This window comes from Loxodonta africana, chromosome 6, assembly GCF_030014295.1.
Source record: "Loxodonta africana isolate mLoxAfr1 chromosome 6, mLoxAfr1.hap2, whole genome shotgun sequence".
NCBI classification, from domain to species: Eukaryota; Metazoa; Chordata; class Mammalia; order Proboscidea; family Elephantidae; genus Loxodonta; species Loxodonta africana.
The window spans coordinates 11,063,694-11,090,347 of NC_087347.1; the positions used below are offsets into that span (position 1 = coordinate 11,063,694).

The following is a 26,654-nucleotide window of genomic DNA, read 5'->3' on the forward strand; positions in this document are numbered from 1 at the left end:
CTTCATCAGCATCTCTCTCCCCCCCACTGACCAGTCCTTTTCATGCCTGATGAGTTGTCTTCGGGGATGGTTCCTGTCCTATGGCATCAGAAGTTCTGGGGAGCATTGTCTCTGGGATTCCTCTAGTCGCAGTCATACCATTAAGTATGGTCTTTTTATGAGAATTTGGGTGAATAGTCCATTTTTAAGCCCATCCCTTTTCTCTTGCATTTTAGTATAAGCAGCAAGGAGAAACCATGAGGCCCCTTTAAGTTCTTGCTTAGAGATCTTATCAGCTAGATATCATCAGTTATAAGAGCCAATTCATCAGTTACAAGTTCTACCTTCCACCAAACATTTGAATATAGTTCAGACAAGTTCTTTGCCACTTCATAAAAAGCATCGCCTTTCCCCATTGTCCAATCGCATGCCCATCATTTTCTTTTAAAACCTCACCAGAAGTACATTGAAAAGCCACATTTCTAGCAAAATTCTGTTGCTGGCACCATATGTATTCTCTAAGGCAGTAGAGACTTTCCCTATAGCTCTCCTCATTTACTTCTGAGCCCTCATCAGAATTGCCTTTGATAGCCATAATTCTACCAACAATCTCTTCAAGGGAATGTATGCTGCTACTATTAAAAAAAAAAAATTAGGCACTTAAAACTCTTCCACCCATTACCCAATCCAAAACTGTGTCCACATTTTAGTTACCTGTTAGTGCAGAACCCCACTCTTCCAGTCCCAAATTCTAATTATCTAGTGCTGCTGTAACGGAAATACCACAAGTGGATGGCTTTAACAGACAGAAATTTATTTTCTTGAAGTTTGTTGTTGTTGTTGTTGTTAAGTGCCATTGGGACTCGTTGATCCTATATGCAACAGAACGAAACACTGCCTGGTTCTGCTCCCTCCTCACAATCCTTGCTATGTTTGAGCCCATTGTTACAGCCACTGTGTCAATTCATCTCGTTGAGGTTATTCCTCTTTTTTGCTGACCCTCTACTTCTAAGGAGCATTCTGGCTGTACTTCTTCCAAGACAGATTGGTTCATTCTTCTGGTGGTACATAGTATATTCAATATTCTTTGCCAACACCGTAATTCAAAGGCATCAGTTCTTCTTCAGTCTTCCTTATTCATTGTCCAGCTTTTGCATGCATATGAGGCATTTGAAAACATCACAGCTTGGGTCAGGTGTACCTTAGTTCTTAAAGTGACATCTCTGCTTTTGAACACTTGAAAGAGATCTTTCGTAGCATATTTGGCCAGTGCAATGCGTTGTTTGATTTCTTGACTGCTGCTTCCATGGGCGTTGATTGCGGATCCAAGTAAAATGAAATCCTTGATGATTTCAATATGTTCTCCTTTATCATGATGTTGTCTGTTGGTCCAGTTGTGAGGATTTTTGTTTTATTTATATTGAGGTGTAATCCATACTGAGGAAACTCTGGTGGCGTAGTGGTTAAGTGCTACGGCTGCTAACCAAAGGGTTGGCAGTTTGAATCCACCAGGCACTGCTTAGAAACTCTATGAGGCAGTTCTGCTCTGTCCTATAGGGTCGCTATGAGTCAGAATCAATTCGACGGGACTGGGTTTGGTTTTTGGATTGGAATACACACTGGAGGTTATAGTCACTGATCTTCATCAGTAAGTGCTTCAAGTCCTCTTTACTTTAAGCAAGCAAGATTGTGTCATCTGCATATCGCAGATTGTTAATGAGTCTTCCTCCAATCCTGATGCCACGTTCCTCTTCATATAGTCCAGCTTCTCAGATTATTTGCTCAGCATACAGATTGAATAAATACAGTGAAAGGATACAACCCTGACACACACTTTTCCTGACTTTAAACCATGGTATTCCTGTGTTCTTCTTTGAACTCCTGCCTCTTGGTCTATGTACAGGTTCATCAAGAGCACAATTAAGTGTTCTGGAATTCCCATTCTTGGCCAAGTCCAAGCGAGTGACCATTTACAAGGATTCAAAGTACGTGTTTTTAGTTTTATATGCACACAGGGCTTTGTGGAAGCAGGGGGGCTTTTGAACTCGGCCGGTAAAGAAATCAAACATGGCCAACAGATTTTACAACTCCTTGAGGTGGTGTTACTACCTGATGCTCTGGCCATGAGACACTGCAAGGAACATTAGCAGGGAGATACAACAGTGGCCTAGAGCAACCGAAGGGCTGACTAAGAGGGCAAGCGGGTGGCAAGAACAATACCCCAGTGGTATTTGCTGCCCTCTCTCCACACCCTAGCTTGCCACAAGCCATGGAAGACCCTGATTACAGTGAAAAAGACCTTTATGTAACCAATCAGCGGCAGGTCTAGAAAAAGGATAAGTGGTTCTGCACAAGGAATAGGAGGCTATTCATCCCACAACACAGGATCCCCAGCATCCTAAAGCACCTACGTGAGGCCACCCACTACAGGCAGGAAGTGATGTATGATTGGGTAAAGAGATACTTGGTCAGCCAGAATTTGCAGGCTATTATCATAGAGATTACCAGACAATGTGTAATCTGTCAGAAAAACCACCCCAAGACCTTCTCAGCAGCGCCAGAGGGGACCCAGTACCAAGGATATGTTCTGAGAGAAGACTGGCAGATAGACTTCACCTTTTCCAGGTGGGTCAAAGCATTCCCCTGCAGGACTGAAAAGGCCACAAAAGTTGTCAAAACGCTGCTGGAAGACATCATCTCCAGGTTAGGCGTTCCTCAAACCATCGAGAGTGACAACAGAACACGCTTTAGTGCCCAGGTCATGTAACTTGTAGCCCAACAGGTGGGGACTAAGTGGTATCTTCACAATGTGTGAAGACCCCAATCCGGTAGAAAAGTAAAAAGAATCAACTGGATTACTAAAACCCATCTGGCCAAATTTTGCCAAGAGACCAAACTTACTTGGGTTACGGCCCTTCCCTTGGCTTTGTTCAGGACTAGAGTTGCACCTCGAAGCAAACTTAAGCTAAGCCCCTTTGAACTTATGTACAGGCGTCCCCTCCTTTGTAACTTTTGGGAGGGCTTAAATACTTTGGATCCTGAAAACGCCATGAAGACTGAAAATATTCATGAGCAAGGCCAGCTTGCTATTAAACAATATTTGTATTCTGTGGTGGGGATGCTTGACTCTCTTCACAGGTATGTGACACAGCAGATTGTCCACAACCCAAAGTCCCTCTCCAGGTTTTGAAGACTGGTAGCTGGCTATATGTCAAGACCTGGAATGCTGCAGACCTGGTAGTAAAGTGGAAGGGACCCTCTGAGGTGTCGATGTCAACCCCCACTGCAGTCAAGATGGCTGGAAAGAGAGCGTAGATCCGCCACTCTCGCACCAAACTGGCTCCCACTCCCGATACCGACCAACAAACCCTGCAAAATGGTAAGAATGGGCAAGACGGTGATAATTGGGAGACTCAGTCTTTAGAGGGTTTAAAGTGGTTGTTTAAGAGGAAACAGGCACTGTAGACAATTGTGCCAGTTGACTGTCATTCCCTCGTGGCTGTACGGGCTGTTTTAGCCTTATTGGTAGTTATTTTCTGGCTTAGTATGACCTGGTGCTGGTTTCCCGCTGGGCTCAGTGACTGACTGTCAACTAGTTCTGTTCATAACTCTGTTCATGCTTTGGGCTGTGTGCGCTGCCACCCACATGCAGCCTTATATCCTATTTGTTTATCTCCTATGTCTCTCTGGGGGACAGGCAAGTCCCCCAGAATGGCAAGATAACCATCTCATAAGTATCTCGAATGCCCTCCACTTAGAAGATTGCTGGATCTGCTTCACCAACCCCTCACCAGAACTAAAGACAACGTAGAAGCAGTCCCAGTCATCAGTTATACCCAAATACCCACAACTACTAAAAACTCCATCAGATTCCCCACGCAATGGGTCTCCCTCTGGGCCCATCTTTCATTCACTCCCATATATGCGATTAACATTTCCTGAGTTGAGAACCGAGCCTACTCTATCTGTTCACAATCCATGGACCAAGATTTTAATTCCTCTAATTACAATAAAGACTTTGTCCAACAGACTATCAGGAGTCTCATTGACTCCTGTGCTAAAACCCCAGACAGCTGAAATGAGACGATTTGTATCCAAACTAATCTGATTAACTAATCTGCTGCATCAGGGTACCTACAGAGGGAAGATATCCAGGAATTTCCCAAGAGCTTTTTGTTTGCTAACTATCGCTTGCCCTACCACGTGAAGGCTACACCACCAGACACAGTCCATTACCTCTGAAACATATTACGATGCCACAAGAGAAAATATCAAAGCCCCGGGTGCCGAGTATACCTACCTGAGCTTTATGGTTCCCTAGCCCCTAGCTTGCAGTGCAAGACTTGGCTTGAACAAGGTAACAGTAACTGCGCCATCACTGAATCTTTATGTGCCCCCAGTGGATATGTCTGGACATGTGGATCCAGCTCATACCCACACAGACACAGCCCAGTTTATCCTATCCAAGCTATGGATGGACAAATCCTTAGACTGACCCTGTCACTACCACTGGTCAATTCTCCCTAGGGTTTTTGTCCCCCTCAGGCACCAGTGTCCAAATATACCAGGCCTCCAACAGAACCTCAAGTTATATATGAAAGAGAGTATTAGGTTTAATCCTGACTGGGGCAGGTGCAGTAATAGGGCTCCTGGTCCCTTGGGGAGGATTTGCCTATTTTGAAGCCACCCTCTGTAATCTCACATTGTCCACAGAAAACATTGCACAGCCCACTGCTTGAGCCAGCGAAGATCAACAAAAGAGCCCGGACTCTCTCACGAGGGTGGTCTTAGACCATCGTATCGCTCTGGACTACTTGCTAGCTGAACAAGGAGTCGTTTGTGCAGTAGCCAACACCTCTTGCTGCACTTAGGTCAACACCTCAGGAGAGGTGGAAATAAATGTGAAAAAAGATTTATGAAAAAGCTAAATGGCTACACATGTTCAACTAAGGCCCAACTTCACAAGATATCTGGGATGCAGTAAAGGCTGCAATCCTGAGCTTAACATGGTTTCTTCCCTTTCTAGGACCCTTGCTCGTGGTCCTCCTGCTGCTTGTCCTGATGCTGGTATTCAGGCCTTGTTTGTTTAGCCTTTTAGTAAAGTTTCTGTCTTCCAGGCTCCAGAAGCTCCATCTGCAGGTAATACTACAATAGGAATATTGCCCTATCTCCCCTGAACCAGTTGCAGCCAGAGCCCAGTTCTACACCAGCACACCTAGCCAGAATGAAGTAGTTACAGAAAAAAGACCTCCAGTCCATGTACCTGTCTGGCCCTGGATTTGGACCTTATACGGGACCCAAATCCTGAAAGGAAAAGGGGGGAGTGAGGCGGGAAACCACTGGATGGGAACTGGGCAGAGCTAAGCCACCATTTCCCTTCAGTCGGGGCCCCAGTACAGTGCACCTGCATCATGTCGGCATCATTACAGGTGTTGTCCAGCAATCCGGATGGGCCATGCCCCTGAACACGCCCGAAGAAGAGCCCACCCCTAGCCAGTTTGCTTCCCTTATATAAAACCTTGTGCCTGTGGCTCAGGGAGCCATCTTGGCGCAGCAGGTCGCAGTGAGCTCCTTTGCTTGGCCAAGCAAATAAAGTTTATCTTCCTTTGCCTTTGCCTGACTCATGCGGCAGTGTTACACGGAGACCTAGAGGTCCTGTAACAAGCCTGCTCTCTTGGGGGCTCAGGAAAATGGCCCTGGGGCTGGAGGGAGAATGGAGGCACCTGCACTGCCCTGGGAGGATCTGAGAGGGGAGACGGTGGGAGAGCAGTGGACGCTGAAGTCCTGGGATTGGGGAGGAGAGAGAAGGCGTCCTGGCTCTGGGGGTGAGGGTCTGGATCCTGGCAGAGCTGAAAGCGCCTCAGGATGAATCCCTTTGGGGCAGGTTGATTTTGAGGGGCTGGAGGGACCTTCTTGGAAGGGAGGAGGTGGGGACCGGAGGGACGTCCCGACAAGGAGATTATCCTGAAGTCAGCACCCTGGAGGGTGGGGACAGCGTGTGAGCCCAGATCTGCATCTCTCTGAGGTTCAGTTTTCTTATCTGTAAAATGGGTTGTCGGGAGGGTTCGGTGAAATAAAGGGGTTTCCGGAACACAAGCCTAGCGTGGGGCGGGTGTGGGGCGCGGGGGTCGCCTCAGAGGTGCGTGTCCGGGTCCCGCAGCCGGGCGGGCTCGGGGACGGCACTGCCCCCTGGTGGCACTCTAGGCGGGGCGACGACGGGGCGGGCTGCTGGTTGTCGGCTGCCCCAGTCCATCAGTCCAGCTGCGCCAGGCGACGCGTCTGCCGGTCCGTCCGTCCGCTGAGGCTGTCCGCATCACCCGCACCGGCCCGTCGCTGGGCGGTGGACTCGGGGCCGGGGTCGCCCTGTCGACGGCATGGTAGGTACAGGGGGTGGCGCGGGAGCCAGGGTCGCGGCCGGGGAGAGGAAAGGGCTCGTGGGTCGCCCCAGGGCGCGGTCGGAGGCTATTTCACTGATGCCGCGGGGCTGGGGGCTCTGGCGCGCGACACTTCCCGGGACCGGGGTAGCCACCCCAACCCCAGACGGCGCCTGCGCTCTCTGCTCCATCCCGGGAGTCGGGGGAGCCGAGTAGTGGGAAAAGTGGGAGTGGGCGAAAATGCGCTCGGGCCCCAGATGGGGGGATTCTGTGTGAGACAGGCAGGGAGGCGGAAGAAAGCAGGCGCCCACGGTCTGGGAGAGAGCCAAGGACCTGGATGAAGGACCCTGGAAGGGGAACCCTGGGTGAGCAGGCACCGGGGCAATGGGAAGTGGAGCTGAACCAGTAGGGAGAGGGCCCAGGAATCGAGCCTAAGGTGAGGGGTGGGGGGCACTGGACCCACTCACAGGCCTGAGCAGACTCAGGCGGGCATCTGGCCTTTCGTGCCAGGACACATGCCCAGCAGAATTCTGCTTCAGCTCCTGCCCATCTGCCCCTGGACTCTGTCCTTTCCTTTCCATCTGAGAAATAAGGATCACGCTAAACTAGATTGAACAAGCACTTAAAATATGCCAGCCACGCTCCTGAGAGCTTTATGCGTCTCTCATGGAATCTTCACAGGCTCTGTCGATGTCCCATTTTGCAGGTGAGAAGACTGAGCCACAGTGAGGGGAAGTCACTGCTGGAGTGACAAAGCCAGGATTTGAACCAGGCCTGTCTGTTTTAAGTCCATGGCTTGGATTCTTAACCATTATACCCAGGGACTGGACAAAGAGATGGGGAGCCCTATGGAGAAGCGGGAACCCCAGAACTGGCAGTATTAAGAGTGTCAAATATTTAGACTTTGAATAGTTCAGATGATGGACTACAAGAACCAACATTTGGATCAGGCATTACAGTTCATAGTCTTTTCATTCTCTCACTTGGTCCCCACGGTGATTCAGGTCCTACATTGAGGCAGGCCTTGTGTTAGTCCTTTTATGGACTAAACTCCCTGATCTTCATAAGAAGGAAACAGCCTCAGAGAGTTACCACACCCAATGTCATAACCAGGAGTTGAAAGAGGCTGGATTTGAATCTATGCAGTTGCTTCTGGGCCCCCTGCTCTTAAAAACGATGCAATACTGCATATTGTGGCCATTTTACAGATGCCCAAACTGAGGCTCTGAGTGCAAACTGAGGTTCCAAGGGCTTCTACTTAACTCTATGACTTGAAAGGGGAAAGACATAGGAGATACTGCAGATGGCAAAGCCTCTGCTTGAGAGGGTCCATCCTTTATTCAAAGGTTTCAATAAATCATGAAACTTAAAATTGAAATACAGTATTTTATCATTTTTAAGATGTACCTTTTAAAGTTGTTGCTGTTGTTAGGTGCGGTCGAGTCGGTTCCAACTCATGGTGACCCCATGTACAACAGAGCAAAACACTGCCCCATCCTGCGCCATCCTCACAATCCTTGATGTGCTCGAGCCCATTGTTGCAGCCACTGTGTCAGTCCATCTCTTGAGGGTCTTCCTCTTTCTCACTGACCCTCTACTTTACCAAGCATGCTGTTCATCCCTAGGGACTGGTCCCTCCTAATAACATGTCCAAAGTACGTGAGATGAAGTCTCGCCATCCTTGCTTCAGAAGAGCATTCTGGCTGTACTGCTTCCGAGACAGATCTGTTTGCTCTTCCGGCAATCCATGGTATATTCAGTATTCTTCAGCAACATGATTCAAAGGGATCAACTCTTCTTCGGTCTTCCTTATTCGATGCCCAGCTTTCACATGTAAACAAGGCGACTGGGTCAGGCACACCTTAGTCCTTAAAGTGACATCTTTGCCTTTTAACACTTTCAAGTTTTGCAGCAGATTCGCCCAATGCAATATGTGTTTGACTTCTTTTTTTTTTTTCTTTTTAATTTTATTGTGTTTCAGGTGAAAGTTTACAGCACAAATCAATTTCCTATTCAAAAATTTACACACAAATTGTTTTGTGACATTGGTTGCAACCCCCTCATTGTGTCAGCAGTCTCCCCCTTTCCTTTTCCACCCCAGGTTCCAGGTGTCCATTCATCCACATGATTCTTTGCATAAGGGCTCTCTCCCCATTGGATTTGAAGTTCACTGATAGCAGGGACCTGGGACTCCTCGCCATTTTATCCTCAACAGCAAGGGCAGTGACTGGAATATGGGAGCTACTTAATAAATACCTGTTAAGTTAATGAACCTTTTCCTATAATCACAATCCAGACAGTACATTTGCGGTCAGTTAAGGTAAGGATTTTTCAGCTTCAAAGGTATTTTAAAAGTACAGCAGTATAACATGCATATCTATTTAGTCAAAGGTAAACTACTTGTTTTCATTTGAATTTTTTCTCATCACCTTTTTTTAATTTTTATTAAGCTTCAAGTGAACATTTACCATTCCAATCAGTCCGTCACATGTAGGTTTACATACGTCTTACTCCCTTCTCCCACTTGCTCTCCCCCTATTGAGTCAGCCCTTTCAGTCTCTCGTTTCGTGCCAATTTTGCCATCTTCCCTCTCTCTCTATCTTCCCATCCCCCCTCCAGTCAAGAGTTGTCAACACACTCTCCAGTGTCCACCTGATTTAATTAGCTCACTCTTCATCAGCATCTCTCTCCCCCCCGCTGACCAGTCCTTTTCATGCCTGATGAGTTGTCTTCGGGGATGGTTCCTGTCCTGTGCCATCAGAAGGTCTGGGGAGCATTGTCTCTGGGATTCCTCTAGTCGCAATCATACCATTAGGTGTGGTCTTTTAGTGAGAATTTGGGGTCTGTATCCCATTGGTCTCCTGCTCCCTCAGGAGTTGTCTGTTGTGCTCCCTGACAGGACAGACATCGATTGTGGCCAGGCACCAACTAGTTCTTCTGGTCTCAGGATAATGTAGGTCTCTGGTTCATGTGGCCCTTTCTGTCTCTTGGGTTCTTAGTTGTCGTGTGACCTTGGTGTTCTTCCTTTGCCTTTGTTCCAGGTGGGTTGAGACCAATTAATGTATTTTAGATGGCCGCTTGTTGGCATTTAGGACCCCAGGCGCCACAGTTCAAAGTGGGATGCAGAGTGTTTTCATAATAGAATTGTTTTGCCTGTTGACTTAGAAGTCCCCTCAAACTAAGTTCCCCAGACCCCAGCCCCTGCTTCGCTGACCTTTGAAGCTTTCATTTTATCCCGGAAACCTCTTTACTTTTAATCCAGTCCAATTAGGCTGACCTTCCTTGTTTTGAGTGTTGTCTTTCCCTTCACCCAAAGCAGTTCTTATCTACAGATTGATCAATAAAAAGCCCTCTTCCTCCCTCCCTCCCCCCCCCTTTGTAACCACATAAGTATGTGTTCTTCTCCGTTTTTCTATTTCTCAAGATCTTATGATAGTGGTCTTATACAATATTTGTCCTTTTGCAACTGACTCATTTCGCTCAGCATAATGCCTTCCAGATTCCTCCATGTTATGAAATGTTTCAGAGATTCGTCACTGTTCTTTATCGATGCGTAGTATTCCATTGTGTGAATATACCACAATTTATTTACCCATTCATCCGTTGACGGACATCTTGGTTGCTTCCAGCTTTTTGCTATTGTAAACAGAGCTGCAATAAACATGGGTGTGCATATATCTGTTTGTGTGAAGGCTCTTGTATCTCTAGGGTATATTCCGAGGAGTGGGATTTCTGGGTTGTATGGTAGTTCTATTTCTAACTGTTTAAGATAACGCCAGATGGATTTCCAAAGTGGTTGTACCATTTTACAATCCCACCAGCAGTGTATGAGAGTTCCAATCTCTCCGCAGCCTCTCCAACATTTATTATTTTGTGTTTTTTGAATTAATGCCAGTCTAGTTGGTGTGAGATGGAATCTCATCGTAGTTTTAATTTGCATTTCTATAATGGCTAATGATCGAGAGCATTTTCTCATGTATCTGTTAGCTGCCTGAATATCTTCCTTAGTGAAATGTGTGTTCATATCCTTTGCCCACTTCTTGATTGGGTTGTTTGTCTTTTTGTGGTTGAGTTTTGACAGAATCATGTAGATTTTAGAGATCAGGCGCTGGTGTGTTTGACTTCTTGACTGCTGCTTCCATGGGCGTTGACTGTGGATCCAAGTAAAATGAAAGCCTTAACAACTTCAGTATTTTCTCTCTGTATCATGATGTTGCTTATTGGTCCAGTTGTGACGATTTTTGTTTTCTTTATGTTGAGGTGTAATCCATGCTGAAGGCTGTGGTCTTTGATCTTCATTAGTAAGTGCTTCAGGTCCTCTTCACTTTCAGCAAGCAAGGTTGTGTCATCTGTATAATGCAGCTTGCTAATGAGCCTTCCTCCAATCCTGATGCCCCGTTCTACTTCATATAGTCCAGCTTCTCAGATTATTTGCTCAGCATACAGATTGAATAAGTATAGTGGAAGGATAAAACCCTGACACACGCCTTTCCTGACCTTAAACCAGGCAATATCCGCCTGTTCTGTTCGAAAGACTGCCTCTTGGTCTATGTACAGGTTCCTCATGAGCACAGTTAAGTGTTCTGGAATTCTCATTCTTCACAATGTTATCCATAACTTGTTATGATCCACTCAGTCAACTGCCTTTGCATAGTCAATAAAACACAGGTAAACACCTTTCTGGTATTTCTGCTTTCAGCCAGGATCCATCTGACATCGGCAATGACATCTCTTGTTCCATGTCCTCTTCAGAATCTGGCTTGAATTTCTGGCAGTTCCCTGTCAATGTACTGCTCCAGCTGCTTTAGAATGATCTTAAGTGAAATTTTACTTGTGTGTGATATTAATGATATTAATGATAATTTCTGCATTCTGTTACATCACCTTTTTTGGTAACAGGCATAAATATGGATCTCTTCCTGTCTGTTGGCCAAGTAGCTGTGTTCCAAATTTCTTGACATAGACCAGAGAGCACTTCCAGCACTACATATTTGTTGAAACATCTCAATTGGTATTCCGTCAATTCCTGGAGGCTTGTTCTCCGCCAAGACTTCAGTGCAGCATGGATTTCTCCCTTCAGTACCGTCGGTTCTTAATCATACGTTACCTCCTGAAATGGTTGAATGCTGACCAGTTTTTTTTGGTACAGTAACTCTGTGTATTTCTTCCATCTTCTTTTGATTCTTCCTGTGTCAGTCAATATTTTGCCCATAGAATCTTTCACTATTGCAATGCAAGGCTTGAATTTTTTTCTTCAGTTCTTTCGGCTTGAGAAATGCCAAGTGCGTTCTTCCCTTTTGGTTTTCTAACTTCAGACCTTTGCACGTGTCATTATGATACTTTGTCTTCTTGAGCCACCCTTTGAAATCTATTCAGCTCTCTTACTTCATCATTTCTTCCTTTCGCTTTAGCTACTTTACACTCAAGAGAAAGTTTCAGAGTCTCTTCTGACATCTATTTTGGTCTTTTCTTTCTTTCCTGTCTTTTTAATGACCTCTTGTTTTGGTAGGTTTGTTTGCTTCATGTATGTCTTTGATGACATTCCACAACTTGTCTGGTCTTCGGTCATTAGTGTTCAAGGCATCAAATCTGTCCCTGAGATGGTCTCTGAATTCAGGTGGGATGTACTCAAGGTTGTATTTTGGCTCTCCTGGACTTGTTTTAATTTTCTTCAGCTTCAGCTTGAACTTGCATATGAGCAATTGATGGTCTGTTCTGCAGTCTGCCCCTAGCCTTATTCTGACTGATGATATTGAGCTTTTCCATCGTCTCTTTCCATAGATACAGTCAATTTAATTCCTGTGTATTCCATCCAGCGAGGTCCACTTGTAGTCACCACTTATGTTCTGTGCAGTGAAGAAGTAGTTGGCCTTGCAAAATTCTATCATGCGATCTCTGGCATTGTTTCTATCATCAAGGCCATATTTCCCAATTAAGGATTTTTTCTTCTTTGTTTCCAACATTCACATTCCAATCACCAGTAATTATCAGTGCATCTTGATTGCATGTTTGATCAATTTTAGACTGCAGAAGTTGGTAAAAATCTCCAATTTCTTCGTCTTGGGCATTAGTGGTTGGTACATAAATTTGAATAACAGTCGTATTAACTGGTTTTTCTTTGTAGGTGTATGAGTATTATCCTGTCACTGACAGCGTTGTACTTCAGGGTAGATCTTGAAATGTTCTTTTTGACGATGAATGAGATGCCATTCCTCTTCAATTTGTCATTCCCGGCATAGTAGACTATGCAACTGTCTGATTCAAAATAACTAGTACCAGTCTGTTTCAGCTCACTAATACCTAGGATATCGATCTTTATGTGTTCTATTTCATTTTTGCTGATTTCCAATTTTCCTGGATTCATATTTTGTACACTGCACCTTCTGATTATTAACGGACATTTGCAGCTCTTCCTTCTCATTTTGAGTTGTGCCATATCAGCAGATGAAGGTCCCAAAAGCTTCACTCCATCTATGTCCTTAAGGTCGACTCTACTTTGAGGAGGCAGCTCTTCCCCAGTCATATTTTGAGTGCTTTCCAACCTGGGGGGCTCATCTTGCAGCACAATATCAGACAACGTTCTGTTGCTGTTCATAAGGTTTTCACTGGCTAATTGTTTTCAGAAGTAGACCGTCGGGTCCTTCTTCCTGGTCTTAGTCTGGAAGTTCAGCTGAAACCAGTCCATCACGGGGACCCTGCTGGTGTTGAATACCAGTGGCATAGCTTCCAGAATCACAGCAACATGCAACACCACAGTATGACAAACTGACAGACGCGTGGGCTGTAGTGTGAGATTTGGGTCTATTTCATTCTTTTGCGTTTGGAGATCCAGTTGTCCCAGGACCGTTTATTGAAGAGGCTATCCTTTTCCCTTGAATGGACTTGACATCTTTGTTGAAAATCAGTTGACCATAGATATATGAGTTTACTTCTGGACTCTCATATTCCATTGGTCTGTATGTCTATCTTTGCCTTCAAGTCGATTCCGACTCATAGTGACCCTATATTTGGAAACCCTGGTGGCATAGTGGTTAAGCGCTACGGCTGCTAACCAAGAGATCGGCAGTTCAAATCCGCCAGGTGCTCCTTGGAAACTCTATGGGGCAGTTCTACTCTGTCCTATGGCGTCACTATGAGTCGGAATCGACTCAACGGCAGTGGGTTTATATGTCTGTCTTTATCCTAAGATGGATGTTTTTATGTTCCTGAAATTGTACTACATCATATAGCAGATGGCAGTTTTTTTCTTTTTCAAAACCAAAAAGAGGAGCCCTGGTGATACAGTGGTCAAGAGCTCAGCTGCTAACCAAAAGGTCAGCAGTTCAAATCCACCAACTGCTTCTTGGAAACCCCTGTGGGGCAGTTTTACTCTGTCCTATAAGGTCGCTGTGAGTTGGAAATGACCTGACAGCAGCTAGTTTTTTTTTTTTTTTTCTCTCAGCAGTACATGAAATAACGGCTACCTTAGCATCAATGGCCCCTTTGGTTTGATAAATTATGGCAGAGCCAAGATCCACCAAGTGACTTTTTTGGGCGTTTCTCCCCTCTGTTCCACAGGCCCCTTTCTGCCTCAATTGCTCCACCCTCCCTGAAGACTTGCCCCCAGAGAGTACAAGGAGCCCTGTCCCCTGCAATGGCAGTAGTGCCTGGGGGCCCTTTGAACCCGAGGACCTGAACCTGACTGACGAGGCGCTGAGACTCAAATACCTGGGACCCCAGTGGACAGACCTGTTTGTGCCCATCTGTGCCATGTACCTGCTGATTTTCATGGTGGGCACCGTGGGCAACGGGCTGACCTGCATGGTCATCCTATACCACAAGACCATGCGCACGCCCACCAACTACTACCTCCTCAGCCTGGCAGTGTCGGACCTGCTGGTGCTGCTGGTGGGCATGCCCCTGGAACTCTACGAGATGTGGCGAAACTACCCCTTCCTGCTGGGCGCCAGCGGCTGCTACTTCCGCACACTGCTCTTTGAGACAGTCTGCCTGGCCTCGGTGCTCAATGTCACCGCCCTGAGTGTGGAGCGCTACGTGGCCGTGGTGCACCCACTCCAGGCCAGGTCCATGCTGACGCCGACTCACGTGTGCCGTGTGCTTGGGGCTGTCTGGGGCCTCTCCGTGCTCTGCTCTCTGCCCAACACCAGCCTGCATGGCATCCAGCAGCTGGACGTGCCCTGCCGGGGCCTGGTGCCCGATTCTGCCATCTGCACCCTGGTCCGCCCACAGGCCCTCTACAAGCTGGTGGTGCAGACGACCACGCTGTTCTTCTTCTGCTTGCCCATGGCCACCATCAGCGTGCTCTACGTGCTCATTGGCCTGCAGCTGAGGCGCGAGGGGCTGCTGCTCAGGTGGGAGGCCAAGGGCAGGGGCGCCGCCGAGGCCAGGGCCAGAGACACCTGCAGGCTGCAGCAGAGGCTGCAGGACAGGGGCCGGAGGCAGGTGACCAAGATGCTGTGTAAGTGTTGCTGCCAGGAAAAGTGGCCTGAGCCAGGCAGGGGATAGGAGGCTGGGGATTCAGGGCCTGCAGGGAACACTGGTGTGTGTCGGGTTTATGGAGCTGGAGCATGTGGTTTGGGGTAAGTCTCCCCACCCACCGTGTGTGGGTGTGCGCACACTTGTGTACAGCTTTAGATGACCCTGCTGGAAACTTAACACCAAAGATAAATGTTATTGGCTCATGGCAGGATCGGCTACATAATTTGCAGGGCCCAGTGCAAACTTTCAATTCCGGGTCCTTGCTCAAAATTTATTAAGAGTGTCAAGACGGCAACAGTAGAGATTGATGCCAACCAGGGGGCCCTTTGAAGTTTGGGGCCCTGTGTGATCACAGTCCACACCCGTGAAGCTGGCCCTGGCTCATGCGTCAAACCACAGAAAGGTGCGTGGTGTGGGGTGTGTGTGTGGTTTGGTGTGTATGGTATATGTGTGTGCATGTGGTGTGCGTCAGGGCCTGTGGATGACAGAGTAGGGCCCTGGGCCTTCCAGGTCTCTCATCTTTGCTCCTAAATATGTCTCAGGCCCAGGTCCCTGCTCTATCATCCACAGGCCCTCACACACACACCACACCACACACTCCACACATACATGCCACCACCTACCTTTCTGTGGTTTGCAGGACAAGCTGACACTAAGCAGCCCAGGGGCATGACCACAGGGCACAGTCCGCTTTCCTAAGGAACTTCTCTTAGCTGCTATTGAAAAGTCCCAGGGAAGGGTTCCGATTGGTAGGGTTTAGGTCATGGCCCACCCCCTGGACCAGAGTGGCAAGGTGCTGAGGAGAGCACCCCCAGTGGAACCACATGGTGGGAAGGAGCATGCTGACCCCAGAAGAAGGGAGGGGTGCTGGAGAGACCAGATAATGAGATTTCCTTCAGATGGTATCTGTGGCTTTCTGGAGAAGTGGAATGTATACAGGAGTGATGATTTGTTTGCAGGAGGCTGGTCAGGAGGCCTGTTTGTGAGGGTTAGAGCACTCCTTGGGTGGCATAAATGGTTTGTGCTCAACTACTAACCTAAAGGTTGGTGGTTCCAATGCACCCAACAGCACTGCAGAAGGAAGGCCTGGTGATCTGCTTCTGTAAAGATTATACTCAGGAAAACCTATGGAGCAGTTCTACTCTATAACACATGGGGTCGCCATAAGTCGGAATTAACTCCACAGAAACAGGTTTGATTTTTTGGTTTGGTGTCAGAGCCCAGGAGAATCAGGACAGAAGCCCAAGTGTCGATTGGTACAGCCCAAGGCCCACCCAGCTGGGCTGAGGCTCTACGGACCTTACTGTGGCCTCTACCTGGTTTTTTTAAAAAATAATGGCCCCTGGGAAGCAAGACAAGCTGATATTAAGCAGATCATTGGTTCCCTGGCCATCCCACTACACCCCAGCACAGCCCCACTTCAGCAGGCCCTGAATCAGGTAGGTGGGGTGAGTCAGGGGAGGAGAGGGCTGGGGAGACCCATGGTCAGACCCACAGGATTATGGCCGGCTAACTGGCGACAGATGGAGAGGCCACCCTTCATGCCCCTCAGGCAAGACTGACTGCAGAGCTCTGTGCCGGCCTCCCAGCTCGGCATGAGGGTGAGGCTGAGGCAGTCTTGGCCTGCACTAAAGACCAACTGCCTCTCTACTCCAACACCACCACCCCTCCCCCAGAAAACACAGCAAAGTCTGCCGCTGGCACTACCTGGGACAGGCTGTCACCTCCAGGGAGGCGGTGGGGTGTTTCCTTAAGGCTGCCTTGCTTACTGGCCTGGGACTCACTGGCTTTCTTCCATCCCTCCTCCTCTCTCTCCCGTTGATTTCTTTCTGAGAGCCTACTGTGCACCAGGCTGTATGCTGGAGACTTTATAAGCAATATCCTATTTGAAGCACAGGATTATGAGGAAAATCATGCTAGGGTATGATAGGGAAGACACTCCATGGGAAAGACAGTTGGAAACATAAGAAATTAAAATTAAGGCAGAGGTCCAAGGAAGGGCATGGTTGGTTATGACCAGGGCTCAGGAGAGTGGCAGCTGGGCTGGCCTGTCCTGCCTTTTGCAGGGGGTGGATGGGGTGGGAGTATCCTCTCAAGTGAAGGGGGAGTTAGTGCTGGGCCCTCGGGCTGGAAAGACTTCCAGGGCCAAGGCAGGCATAGTGTGATAGTGTGGTGTGTGTGTGTGTTCTGTGGTATGGTGTGTGTGGTGTAATGTGCTATGTGGTATGTGTGTTTCTGTGGTGTGTATGGAGTGTGTGGTGTGTTTCTGTGGCGAGTGTGTGGTGTGATGTGGTATGGTGTGTTTGTGTAGTGTATGTGTGTGTGGTGTGATGTGGTATGGTGTTTGTGTGGCGTGTGTGGTGTGTTTGTGTGTGGTGTGTGTGTGGAGGGTGTTGTGTGATTATGTGGTGTGTGTGCGGTATGGTGTGTGTTTGGAGTGTGTGGTGTTTGTGTGGAGTGTGTGGTGTGTTTGTGTGGTGTGGGCATGTGTGTCTCACTTGCTCTGGCTCCACAATCTCACCGCCTACTGCTCTGAGCACGTGCCCCATTGTCCTCCTTCTCTCTCTTATGCCTCAGCCAGCACAGCCTCCACATGGGCACCCAGAGTTGGCCTCAGCCCCACGGTCTGCACATCCCGTTAGTGGCTCAGCTTCCACAGCTAAGAGTCACCTAATTCCAAATCCCATGATAAGAGAATCACTGGGTCAGCTTGGCTCAGGTGTCTGCCCCGTCCAATGAGCTGTGGTCAGGAGCTGGGCATGGCACCCACTGCCCAGTCAGTGAGAGTGGTGTGGCCAGGGCAGGCAAACTTCCAGATGCGGTGGGCGATGGTGGTCTGTAGGATAGGAGAGCAGGTGAAAATGGGGCAGGCCAGACTGCAGTGGGGAAGGCAGTGAGGGGCTCCAGCACACTCAGGTCTCCCTCTCTGCCCACAGTTGTGCTGGTTGTGGTGTTTGGGATCTGCTGGGCCCCGTTCCATGCCGACCGCCTCATGTGGAGCTTCGTGTCGCACTGGACAGACAGCCTGCACCTGGCCTACCAGTACTTGCACGTCATCTCCGGTGTCTTCTTCTACCTCAGCTCAGCCGTCAACCCCGTGCTTTACAGCCTCATGTCCAGCCGCTTCCGAGAGACCTTCCAGGAAGCCCTGTGCTTTGGGGCCCGGCGTTACCACCGCAGACCCTCCCACAGCTCCTACAGCTTCAGCAGGGTGACCACGGGCAGCACCCTGTGTGACATGGGCTCCCTGGGCAGCAGGGCCCTCCCTCTGGCTGAGGAGGGTGCCCCAGAGGGGCCGCAGGAGACTGACCTCCCCTGAGGGAGCCTCAGAGCAGCTTTACCGGGAGGTGAGAGGGCCACATGCAGTTTAAGTGGCCTCTACTTGCCTTCTTTTGCAGAGACGTCTTCATGACTTGCTCCCTTGTATCTTGTTCCCACTGCAGCCTAGAAGCTCTGACCAACACCTCCGTGACTCCTGCCCCAACCCATGTGTCTGAGATTGAGGGCAACCCTGAGAGAAAGAGGAGTGATCTCTCTGATTGCTGAGGACCGCTTTTCAGCCAGGCGCCTACTGTCTGCTTTTCACCCCTCAGAAGGGACATAAAGGTGCAGCCTGCCCTCCAAACCCCAGTCTGCCTAGTTAAAGTGCTTCCCTGCAGAAACATGGCCGTCAGTTAACAGAAACACAGCAACACTGCCATTCACCTGCCCCATCTCCAATTTCTGGAACATTCCCACTGGACCCTGCTTTCTTCCTGTTTCTTATCCAGCCTCTGTGATTCTGACCCATTCTGTCCCTCTCCAGCTTTCTACCTGCACCTGCCTCCTTCCACTGAACCCCACTGGACCCCAGTACCCTTGTTCTGCTCTGCGATCTCTGCCTGGTGGGCTGCTGGGGGGCAGGGGCGCCTAGGGATCCAGGGAACGTGGCTCCAATCTCTGCCACCACTTCATCATGTTCAAATAAATCGCCTCATCGTTCCAGGCCTCGGTTCTCAAACAAAAAGGGCCCCGACACTCTATAGTGTCCGCTTTGGCACTTTACGCTGCGGTTTCTGTGTGTGCAGAAGACACTGCTTGTAAAGAAATTGCTGATACCCTCAGATTAGCAAGGCGGAAATTACTCTCTGCCTTCTTAGCGCTCCCACCCCCACTTCCTCCCTGACCTCCACATGCTCCCCACCTCCAAGAGCAGTGAGGACTTGTTTTTTGCTTAGGCTAGCAAGTGTGGGAGGGATAGGAGGAGGTAGAATGGGGGGCCTTGGCACTGAACTGAGGGCCACATGTGAGCAGAGCCCCTCTGCCTACCCCCAGCCTCTCCTCCGTGCAGGCAGCTTGGGAGGTGAGCAGAGGGCTGGACCTGGCTGCCCAGAGTATCTCCGGGGGGAAGAGAGAGACATGGGCTGGCCAAGGGCAAAGAGTGACCTGGTGGTCAGGGTTCTGCTTTGGGCTCGAGGAGGTGAGGAGAAGGAAGGGATGAATAACTCCAGAAACTAAGTCCCATCCTGAGTCTCCAGGGGCCAATTCGGTGCTCAGTCAGGACTCAGTCAATTGATGAAGCTTGTCCAGGGGGTCACCCAATCCTGCCACGAGGAATTGGAGCATCCCTGGGATCTGTCCTCCTGAGAGGAAATGGGAATTGAGGAAACCCCAGCACCCTGGGGAACTGCAGGATGACTTGGATGAAGACGGCGCCGTGCTGTTGGGGCGTCGTTGGGGTGTCGGTCGACAATCCCCCTACAGAAAGCTCCCAGCCCATGCCCAGGTCCCTGCCTGTAAATGGAGCAGTTGTACAGGGTTGCAGATAGTATCGGTTAGTTTTTTAAATTCAATTATAGAAATAATAAATGCTCATTGTAGACATTTGGAAAGCGCAAAAATGAAAACAATTTTTAAAAGTAAAAAAATTACCCATAACCTTGCAGTCCCTGGGCTGTGCCAGCAGGTAATGTGCTTGGCTGCTAACCAAAAGGTTGGGTGTTCGAGTCTACCCAACAGCGCCTCCGAAGAAAGGCCTGAAAATCTACTTCTGAAAAATCAGCCATTGAAAACCCTGTGGGCACAGTTCTACTCTGACACACATGGGGTTGCCATGAGTCAGAGCTGACTTGACTGTTGTAAGCCGGTACCTATAGCCTTACTCTCCAGAGGTCACCATGGTATGTATTTTGGCATGCTTCCTTCCAGTAATGTTTTAATTTAGTTTTACTCATAGTCTGCACACAATTTCTGTCTTACCTTTTTCTCGGCTGACATTCTATCCAAGCTCAGGCTGCACTCCTATGACTTGTGGGCTGCACTCAAATGGCCTTGGCCAACCCTGGGTGAGTCCCTTCCGTCTCACCCAGGCCACTGTGGGGTGACTTCCCGGTAAGACTCTGATCCCATCCAGTCTGCTGAACTGGGAAGAGGCTGGCAAAACCCTGACTGCCAGGAACAGAGGAGCCAGTCTGATGCGCTGGGGGCAGCCTCCCAGCCTGGGCTGTCAAGCGTGAGGAGGCTCAGCTGGTGTGGCTATATCAGAGCAAGGAGGGGCACAGGAGCGGTTGAGGGGATGCCAAGGCTCCCAGAGACATTGGGGAGAAGTGGTGGCCTCATGGAGGCCAGATCAGGGATAGGGGGGCTACTTGGGAGGGGCCTTGGGCATGTTTCCTCAGTGGGTGGGCCTGAGCCTGTCCTGGCTGAATGTAAACAGTTTGAGCCCCAAATGGGGGCGGCCCCCAAGCAGGAGGCCTTGGGGAAGGGGTAGGAGCGGGGGGAGGGGGACCCACTGGAGAGATTGGAGGGCTTCTTCAGAGAAAGGGGCTGTGTAGAGCTGTGACAGCCCAGGTGGCATCTCTGAAATGGGCTCCCAGGAAGTCTTGGGGAAGGGTGAGGGGAGCAGTCAGACCCAAAACTTTAGCTGGAGTCTGCAGTTCTTCCCAAAGACGAACTCTGGACCCGGGGGACCTCTCAAACCAAATTAAAGAACTTTGGTCAGTGTGGATTTATGAAGGGCCTACTTTGTGCAGAGACAGCCTGGGCAGGCTGGAGGAAGTGGGGGATATGTGCTCTACAGTATAAATGTATGTTCCACACATGTCTCCTGAGCATCTCCACAGCAGGTCTGCAAACAAGTCCCATTTGTCATAGGTCAGTGGCTACTGTGCATAATGGAAGCAGCAGCTCTGGGCTCAGTCCTTGAGAATTTGGGTTGTAGATGGAAAGGCCAGGCAGCAGGACCTATCGAGGTTCCTCATGCCTGCCTGATGGTCAGCTGTGAACTTCAGTGGCAGGCCACTCCCCACATTCCTCTCCCCCCCCTTTAGGAGGTGCTGCCCTTTCTTCTATCCTGGTCAGGGCGCAGGGTCATGTTCTTTTGGGTCCCCAGTGCTACTCCTAGGGTAGAAGTCCTCAACTGGCTCATCTGGGTCTACAGTCACCTTTCCCCCACTTGCTGTGGTCACTACATCCCTTCTTCTCATATGTGCAAGAGTTCGGCTCCTGTCTACTCCCCACCTACTCCACCCATACCTCATAGCCCATGTGGGTGACCCACTATCTTAGGTGGGTTATCTAGAGAAGCGAAACCAGTGAAGCATCTATACATACATGTGTATATATATATATATATATATATATATATAAATAAAGAGAGAGAGAGGTTTATATCAAGGAAATGGCTCACACAGTTGTAGAGGCTGGAAAGACCTAAGTCCTTGGATCAGACTGGAGGCTTCTCCTGACTCACACAGCTGCAGAAACTGGTGCACACAAGGTTGGCAGGTCAGACAGCAGGCTGCTGAGGCTGATGAATTCCAAGATCAACAGGTAAGCTGCTAGCTCAAGTCCCAAGAACCGGAGCCAACCTGGGACTTGTATCTGGAGCAGGTGACACCAAGACCCATGACAGTTGCCACGTGCAGGGGCAGCAATGCTCACATAGCACCCTACCCTGGTGCTCCCTGGGCTTCCTGCTGCCCAGCGCCCTTGCTTTCTGTCTGTTTTCTCAGCCAGGTTTCCCAGCCTTCCTGTTGATACTGGCAGCCCTTCCATAAATTCCTTTTCTGCCTAAGTTGGCCAGAGTCATTTTCTGTTGTTTGCAACCAAGAGCCTCAGCAGACCCATCTGTCCACCATTTTGAAGGTGACACATTCTCTTTGTTCTACTAGTGGTTATCTTTAGAAATGGTCTATGATGAGTAGACATCATCATTTAAAAAACCCAACTATTACAAAAGTCCTTGGGTAGTGCAAACAGTTTGCACTCGGCTGGTGTCTTAGTTATCTAGTGTTGTTGTAATAGAGATACCACAGATAGACGGCTTTAACAAACAGAAGTTTGTTCTCTCACAGTCTAGTAGGCTGGAAGTCTGAATTTAGGCTGCCAGCTCCAGGGGAAGGCTTTCTGTCAGTTCTGGAGGAAGATCCTTGTCGTCAATCATCCTCTGGTCTAGTAGCTTCTCAGCGCTGGGACCCCAGGGTCCAAAGGATGTGCTTTGCTCCTGGCACTACTTTCTTGGTGGTATGAGGTACCCCTGTCTCTCTGCAAGATTCTCTGTTTTATAGCTCCAAAGAGATTGACTCAAAATACAACCTAACCCTGTAGATTGAGTCCTGCCTCATCAATACAACTGCCTCTAACCTTGTCTCATTAACATCATAGAGGGAGGATTTACAACACATAGGAAAATCACATCAGATCTCAAAATGGTGGACAATCACACAGTACTGGGAATTATGGCCTAGCCAAGTTGACACACATTTTTGGGGGACACAATTCAATCTGTAACAGCTGGTAACCAGAAGGTTGGCAGTTCAAACCCACCCAGGGGCACTGTGAAAGAAATAGGCCCAGCAATCTGCTTCCGTAAGGATGACAGCCAATTCGACATTGGAACACACGGGGTCTCTCCAAAGGAACACTTACAACAAAACAACAAAAACAAAATCCAAAATAACAGTCCGTGATACATAACAATCATCTCATTCTGTTTTTGAAACAAACTCTTTTTATAAGAGGCAGGACAACTGAGATCAGATTTAAGGAATTTGACGCTAGGAACATACTTGCATTTTTCTAAAAGTCTAAACGCCCTGCAGCACAAGCCAAGAACATGGATGTGCTTCCACTGACAAAGTAGCAGAGGGCAGAGGGCAGAGGTCGTGAGCAAGGATGCGGTCAGGCCACCTGGGTATGAATCCTGGCTTGGCCTCTCACAATTACCCCAGAAAATCAGAACAGCCTTAGGCCAGAGTCAGACCGGGCTGAAAGCCGTTTGACATTTCTAAGAAAAGAATGTGCACTCCTTATGCATGCAGATAAAGACTCAGAGGCAAACACTCACAGCAGCACCCTTCTATGCAGGTGAAGAAACTGGGTTTGCAAACTTGCAAAGTATAACCACTGTCTGAGGATAGCAGTGACTCTGGGATAAATGTCCCCTTGTAGGGCCTCTTTGAAGCCCTGGTGGTGCAGTGGTTAAGAGCTCGGCTGCTAACCAAAAGGTCAGCAGTTTGAATCCACCAGCCATAGCAAAAAAACCAAACCCATTGCCATCAAGTCGATTCCAACTCATAGCAACCCTATGGGACAGAGTAGAAATGCCCCATAGGGTTTCCAAGGAGCAGCTGGTAAATTTGAACTGCTGACCTTTCAGTTAGCAGTGGAGCTCTTAACCACTGTGTACCAGGGCTCTCTAAAGGCAAGATCAAACCTCACCCTCTTTCAAGCTTCTTTCTGCACAGGACAAGGCAGGACCATTAGGGGGCTGGGTTAGGAAGAGAGGCCCAGTAAGGAGACAGTGGGGATTCAGGGAAGGCTGCACCTGGTTGGGCAAGAATGCCCTGGCTCAAGAAAGGTGGCCACCAGGGCTGGGGTTGGACTAGAGGGCCTGGAAGCTGCTGTCACGGTCTCTGGGAACATCCGCAAGAGTATCTGGGATCTCCTTATCCAACAGTCAAGTCCTTCCGTCAGCTCTGAGCAATGCAGGCATCATTCATTCAGCTAATATTTATCGAGCGTTAACTATGTGCCAGGGACTGTACAAGGCCTGGGGGGTGACGGGCATATAAATGCACTGGCAGGCAAGTGCTCTGAGGGCACGGAAGAAAGGCACCTGCGCCAGTGGAGGGTGGCTTCCAGGAGGAGGCGCTGCTGCTCAAGACTCAAAGTCCTGGGAGCCAGTGTCTGGCTTCCTAGCTCCAGCCGGAGAGGGTAGAGCATCTAATAACCATTCCCCCAAAACTCAATCCTGGGGAGGAGGGAGACCCCAAAGGGAAGCCAGGCCTCTGTCAGGAGGAGGAATGGATGCTGGATAGGCAAAAACAAAAGCAAAAAAAAAAAAAAAAAATTTGCATTCCACTCTCATTACTGTCATCCTCTGCCTTTCTTGGCTCCCCTTCCCGGAGCTTGGGCCTGGAACTTTCCCTTCAGTCTTTTTCCCTGTCTGTTTCACCTTCCCTAGGAAGGGAGGGAGGGAAAAGTAAGGCAATTCCTTTTGTTCCCAGTTTAGGAAATTTGGAAAAAATGAAGCACAAAGAAATTTGACTTACATTTCTAATGCTCAAATTAACCAGTTAACAGTTTGGCAGTTGGATTCCTATCATTTGTCCATTTAACTGTATGCCTTTCTTCTCTTCATGAATGACAGGTTGTTTCCATTCATTTGCTTTATATAACGGCATTGCCTAAAACATCACGATAAGGTTGGTAGTTAAAAAGGTGAGGCCAGGCTGACAACACCCAAACTGGCGGCAGATCACTTTTAACACAGTTAAAAGGGGAGCAGCCAGACATTAAGTGCCTCCTAGGCTGATGCAAGAGAAGTACACAGCACCAACCTTGAAGGTGGCTGGCAAAAAAGTGAACCCGAATCTAATGCAACCTCCAGTTCTAACTGCCAGTTCACAAGCAACATTGAGGATGGAAAACCAACTTGTTGCTGTCAAGTAATTCCAATGGGAAGCGACCCTACAAGACAGAGTAGAATTGCCCCATAGGGTTTCCAAGTCTGTCATCTTTACAGAAGCAGATTGCCACATTTTTCTTCCTCGGAGAGGCTGGTGGATTTGAACCTCCCACCTTTCAGTTCGCAGCTGAGCACTTTAACCACTGCACCACCACCCCACTGCTGTCAAGTCGATTCTGACTCATGGTGACCCTACAGGACACAGTAGAACTGCCCCATAGGGTTTCCAAGGAGTGCCTAGGGGATTCAAACTGCTGACCTTTTGGTTAGCAGCCATAGCTCTTAACAACTGCGCCACCAGGGTTTCCACGGCACCACCAGGCCTCCTTACTGGGGATGGAGGAATATATTAAAGATACTACAAGGTGCAAGGATGGCGAGACTGCGTCTTACATACTTTGGACATGTTGTCACGAGGGATCAGTCCCTGGAGAAGGACATCATGCTTGGCAGAGTACAGGGTCAGCGGAAAAGAGCAAGACCTTCAAAGAGGTGGATTGACACAGTGGCTGCCAACAATGAGCTCAAGCATAAAAACGATTGTAAGGATGGCTCAGGAGCGGGCAGTGTTTCGTTTTGTTGTGCATAGGGTCGCTATGAGTCGGAACTGACTCGACAGCACCTAACGACAACAACAGGTGCCAGCCAAATCCAGGACAAGGACAATTTTATAGGTCAAATGACTTGATGACTTGGTTTCTTCAACAAATAGCATTTTAATAGGGAGGGGTCTCGTATTATAGATTAAAAGACTTCTCAAGAGCTGTAACAGCTGAATGTAATATGTGGAAATTTTTGAATCCTAATTCAAGCAAGTCAACAGTAAAAACATTTTGAGAGCGAGAAAACTGGACACAGATTAGATATTAGATGCTATCAAAGTCCACGTCTTCTAGAGGTAAACACCAGTTTACAGGTGAAATGATTTGTGTGGAATTCTCTTTAAAATGCTCAAAGGAAAGAGGAAGGGCGGGAGGAGGAGAAGGGAAGGGAAGAGAAAAAAAGTGGGGTAGGGAATAGATTAAAAAAAGAGGCAAAAACAAAAGTTTGAAACTGGGAGATGGATAAAACGGAATTCATTACACCATTTTTTCCACTTCGGTATATATTTGAAAATTTCTATAATTAAAGTTTTTTGAAGTTTCCAATAAAGATTTGTGGGACTGTCTCTCCATCAGTGTGAGCACTTTTCTAAGTAAGTGGAAATCCTAAACGTAATGATGAGAATTTTTACCTTTATTGGAAAATGCCAAATTTCTTTCCAGGTGATTGTAAGCCATTTGCCTTTCACCAGTTTTCCCACAATCCCAATGCTTGCTATTGTGTGATGTTCTAATTTCTGTCAGCCTGATGCATAGAAAAAAAGGACCTCATCGTTTTAAATTGCATTTCCCCGGTGGTTGCGACTCCTAGCGACCCTGTAGGTCGGAATCTACTTGACGGCAATGGCCTTTTTTTTTTTTTGGTAGGGGGTAGTTGTGAGGTTGTGCATCTCTCATCTTTATTAGCTACTGAAATTTCTTCAGAAAATTGCTTTTTCATATCCTTTGCCCATTTCTGTTCATCTTTTATCTTGTAATTTATATTCTGACATTAATTTTTTATTATCTATGTTGCAAATATTCCCTTCCAATTTGTTCCTTATATTTTAAATTTGTTTATACTCTTGTATCCTAAAGTTTTAAATTATAATGTGGTCAAATCTGTCACAATTTCATTTATGAATTTTGCTTGTTGTGTCTTAAGGACATCCATATTCCAAGTTCTTGTTCCTGATTTTAATAAGAATGCCTCTTAATTTTTGTCAGCAAATGTTTTACATTTTCACAGGTAAGCTTTATCATTAAAGAAGTTCTCTACCTAAAATGGCATTT

General features: G+C 48.2%; 1 protein-coding gene across 2 annotated transcripts; it reads left to right on the forward strand.

Annotated features, from left to right (window-relative positions):
* The first annotated feature begins 6,253 nt into the window (after positions 1-6,253).
* Positions 6,254-20,481, forward strand: NMUR1 (neuromedin U receptor 1). Of its 2 annotated transcripts, XM_064286556.1 has the most exons (4): positions 6,254-6,356; positions 13,911-14,811; positions 17,768-18,178; positions 18,275-20,481. In XM_064286556.1, exons 1-3 carry the CDS (start codon positions 6,354-6,356, stop codon positions 18,148-18,150), a joined length of 1,287 nt encoding a protein of 428 aa, XP_064142626.1. In that variant the 5' UTR covers positions 6,254-6,353; the 3' UTR covers positions 18,151-18,178; positions 18,275-20,481. The 2 variants fall into 2 exon arrangements, with proteins under 2 accessions (XP_064142626.1, XP_064142625.1); XM_064286555.1 differs by having other exon boundaries at positions 17,768-20,481.
* The last annotated feature ends 6,173 nt before the right edge of the window (positions 20,482-26,654 follow it).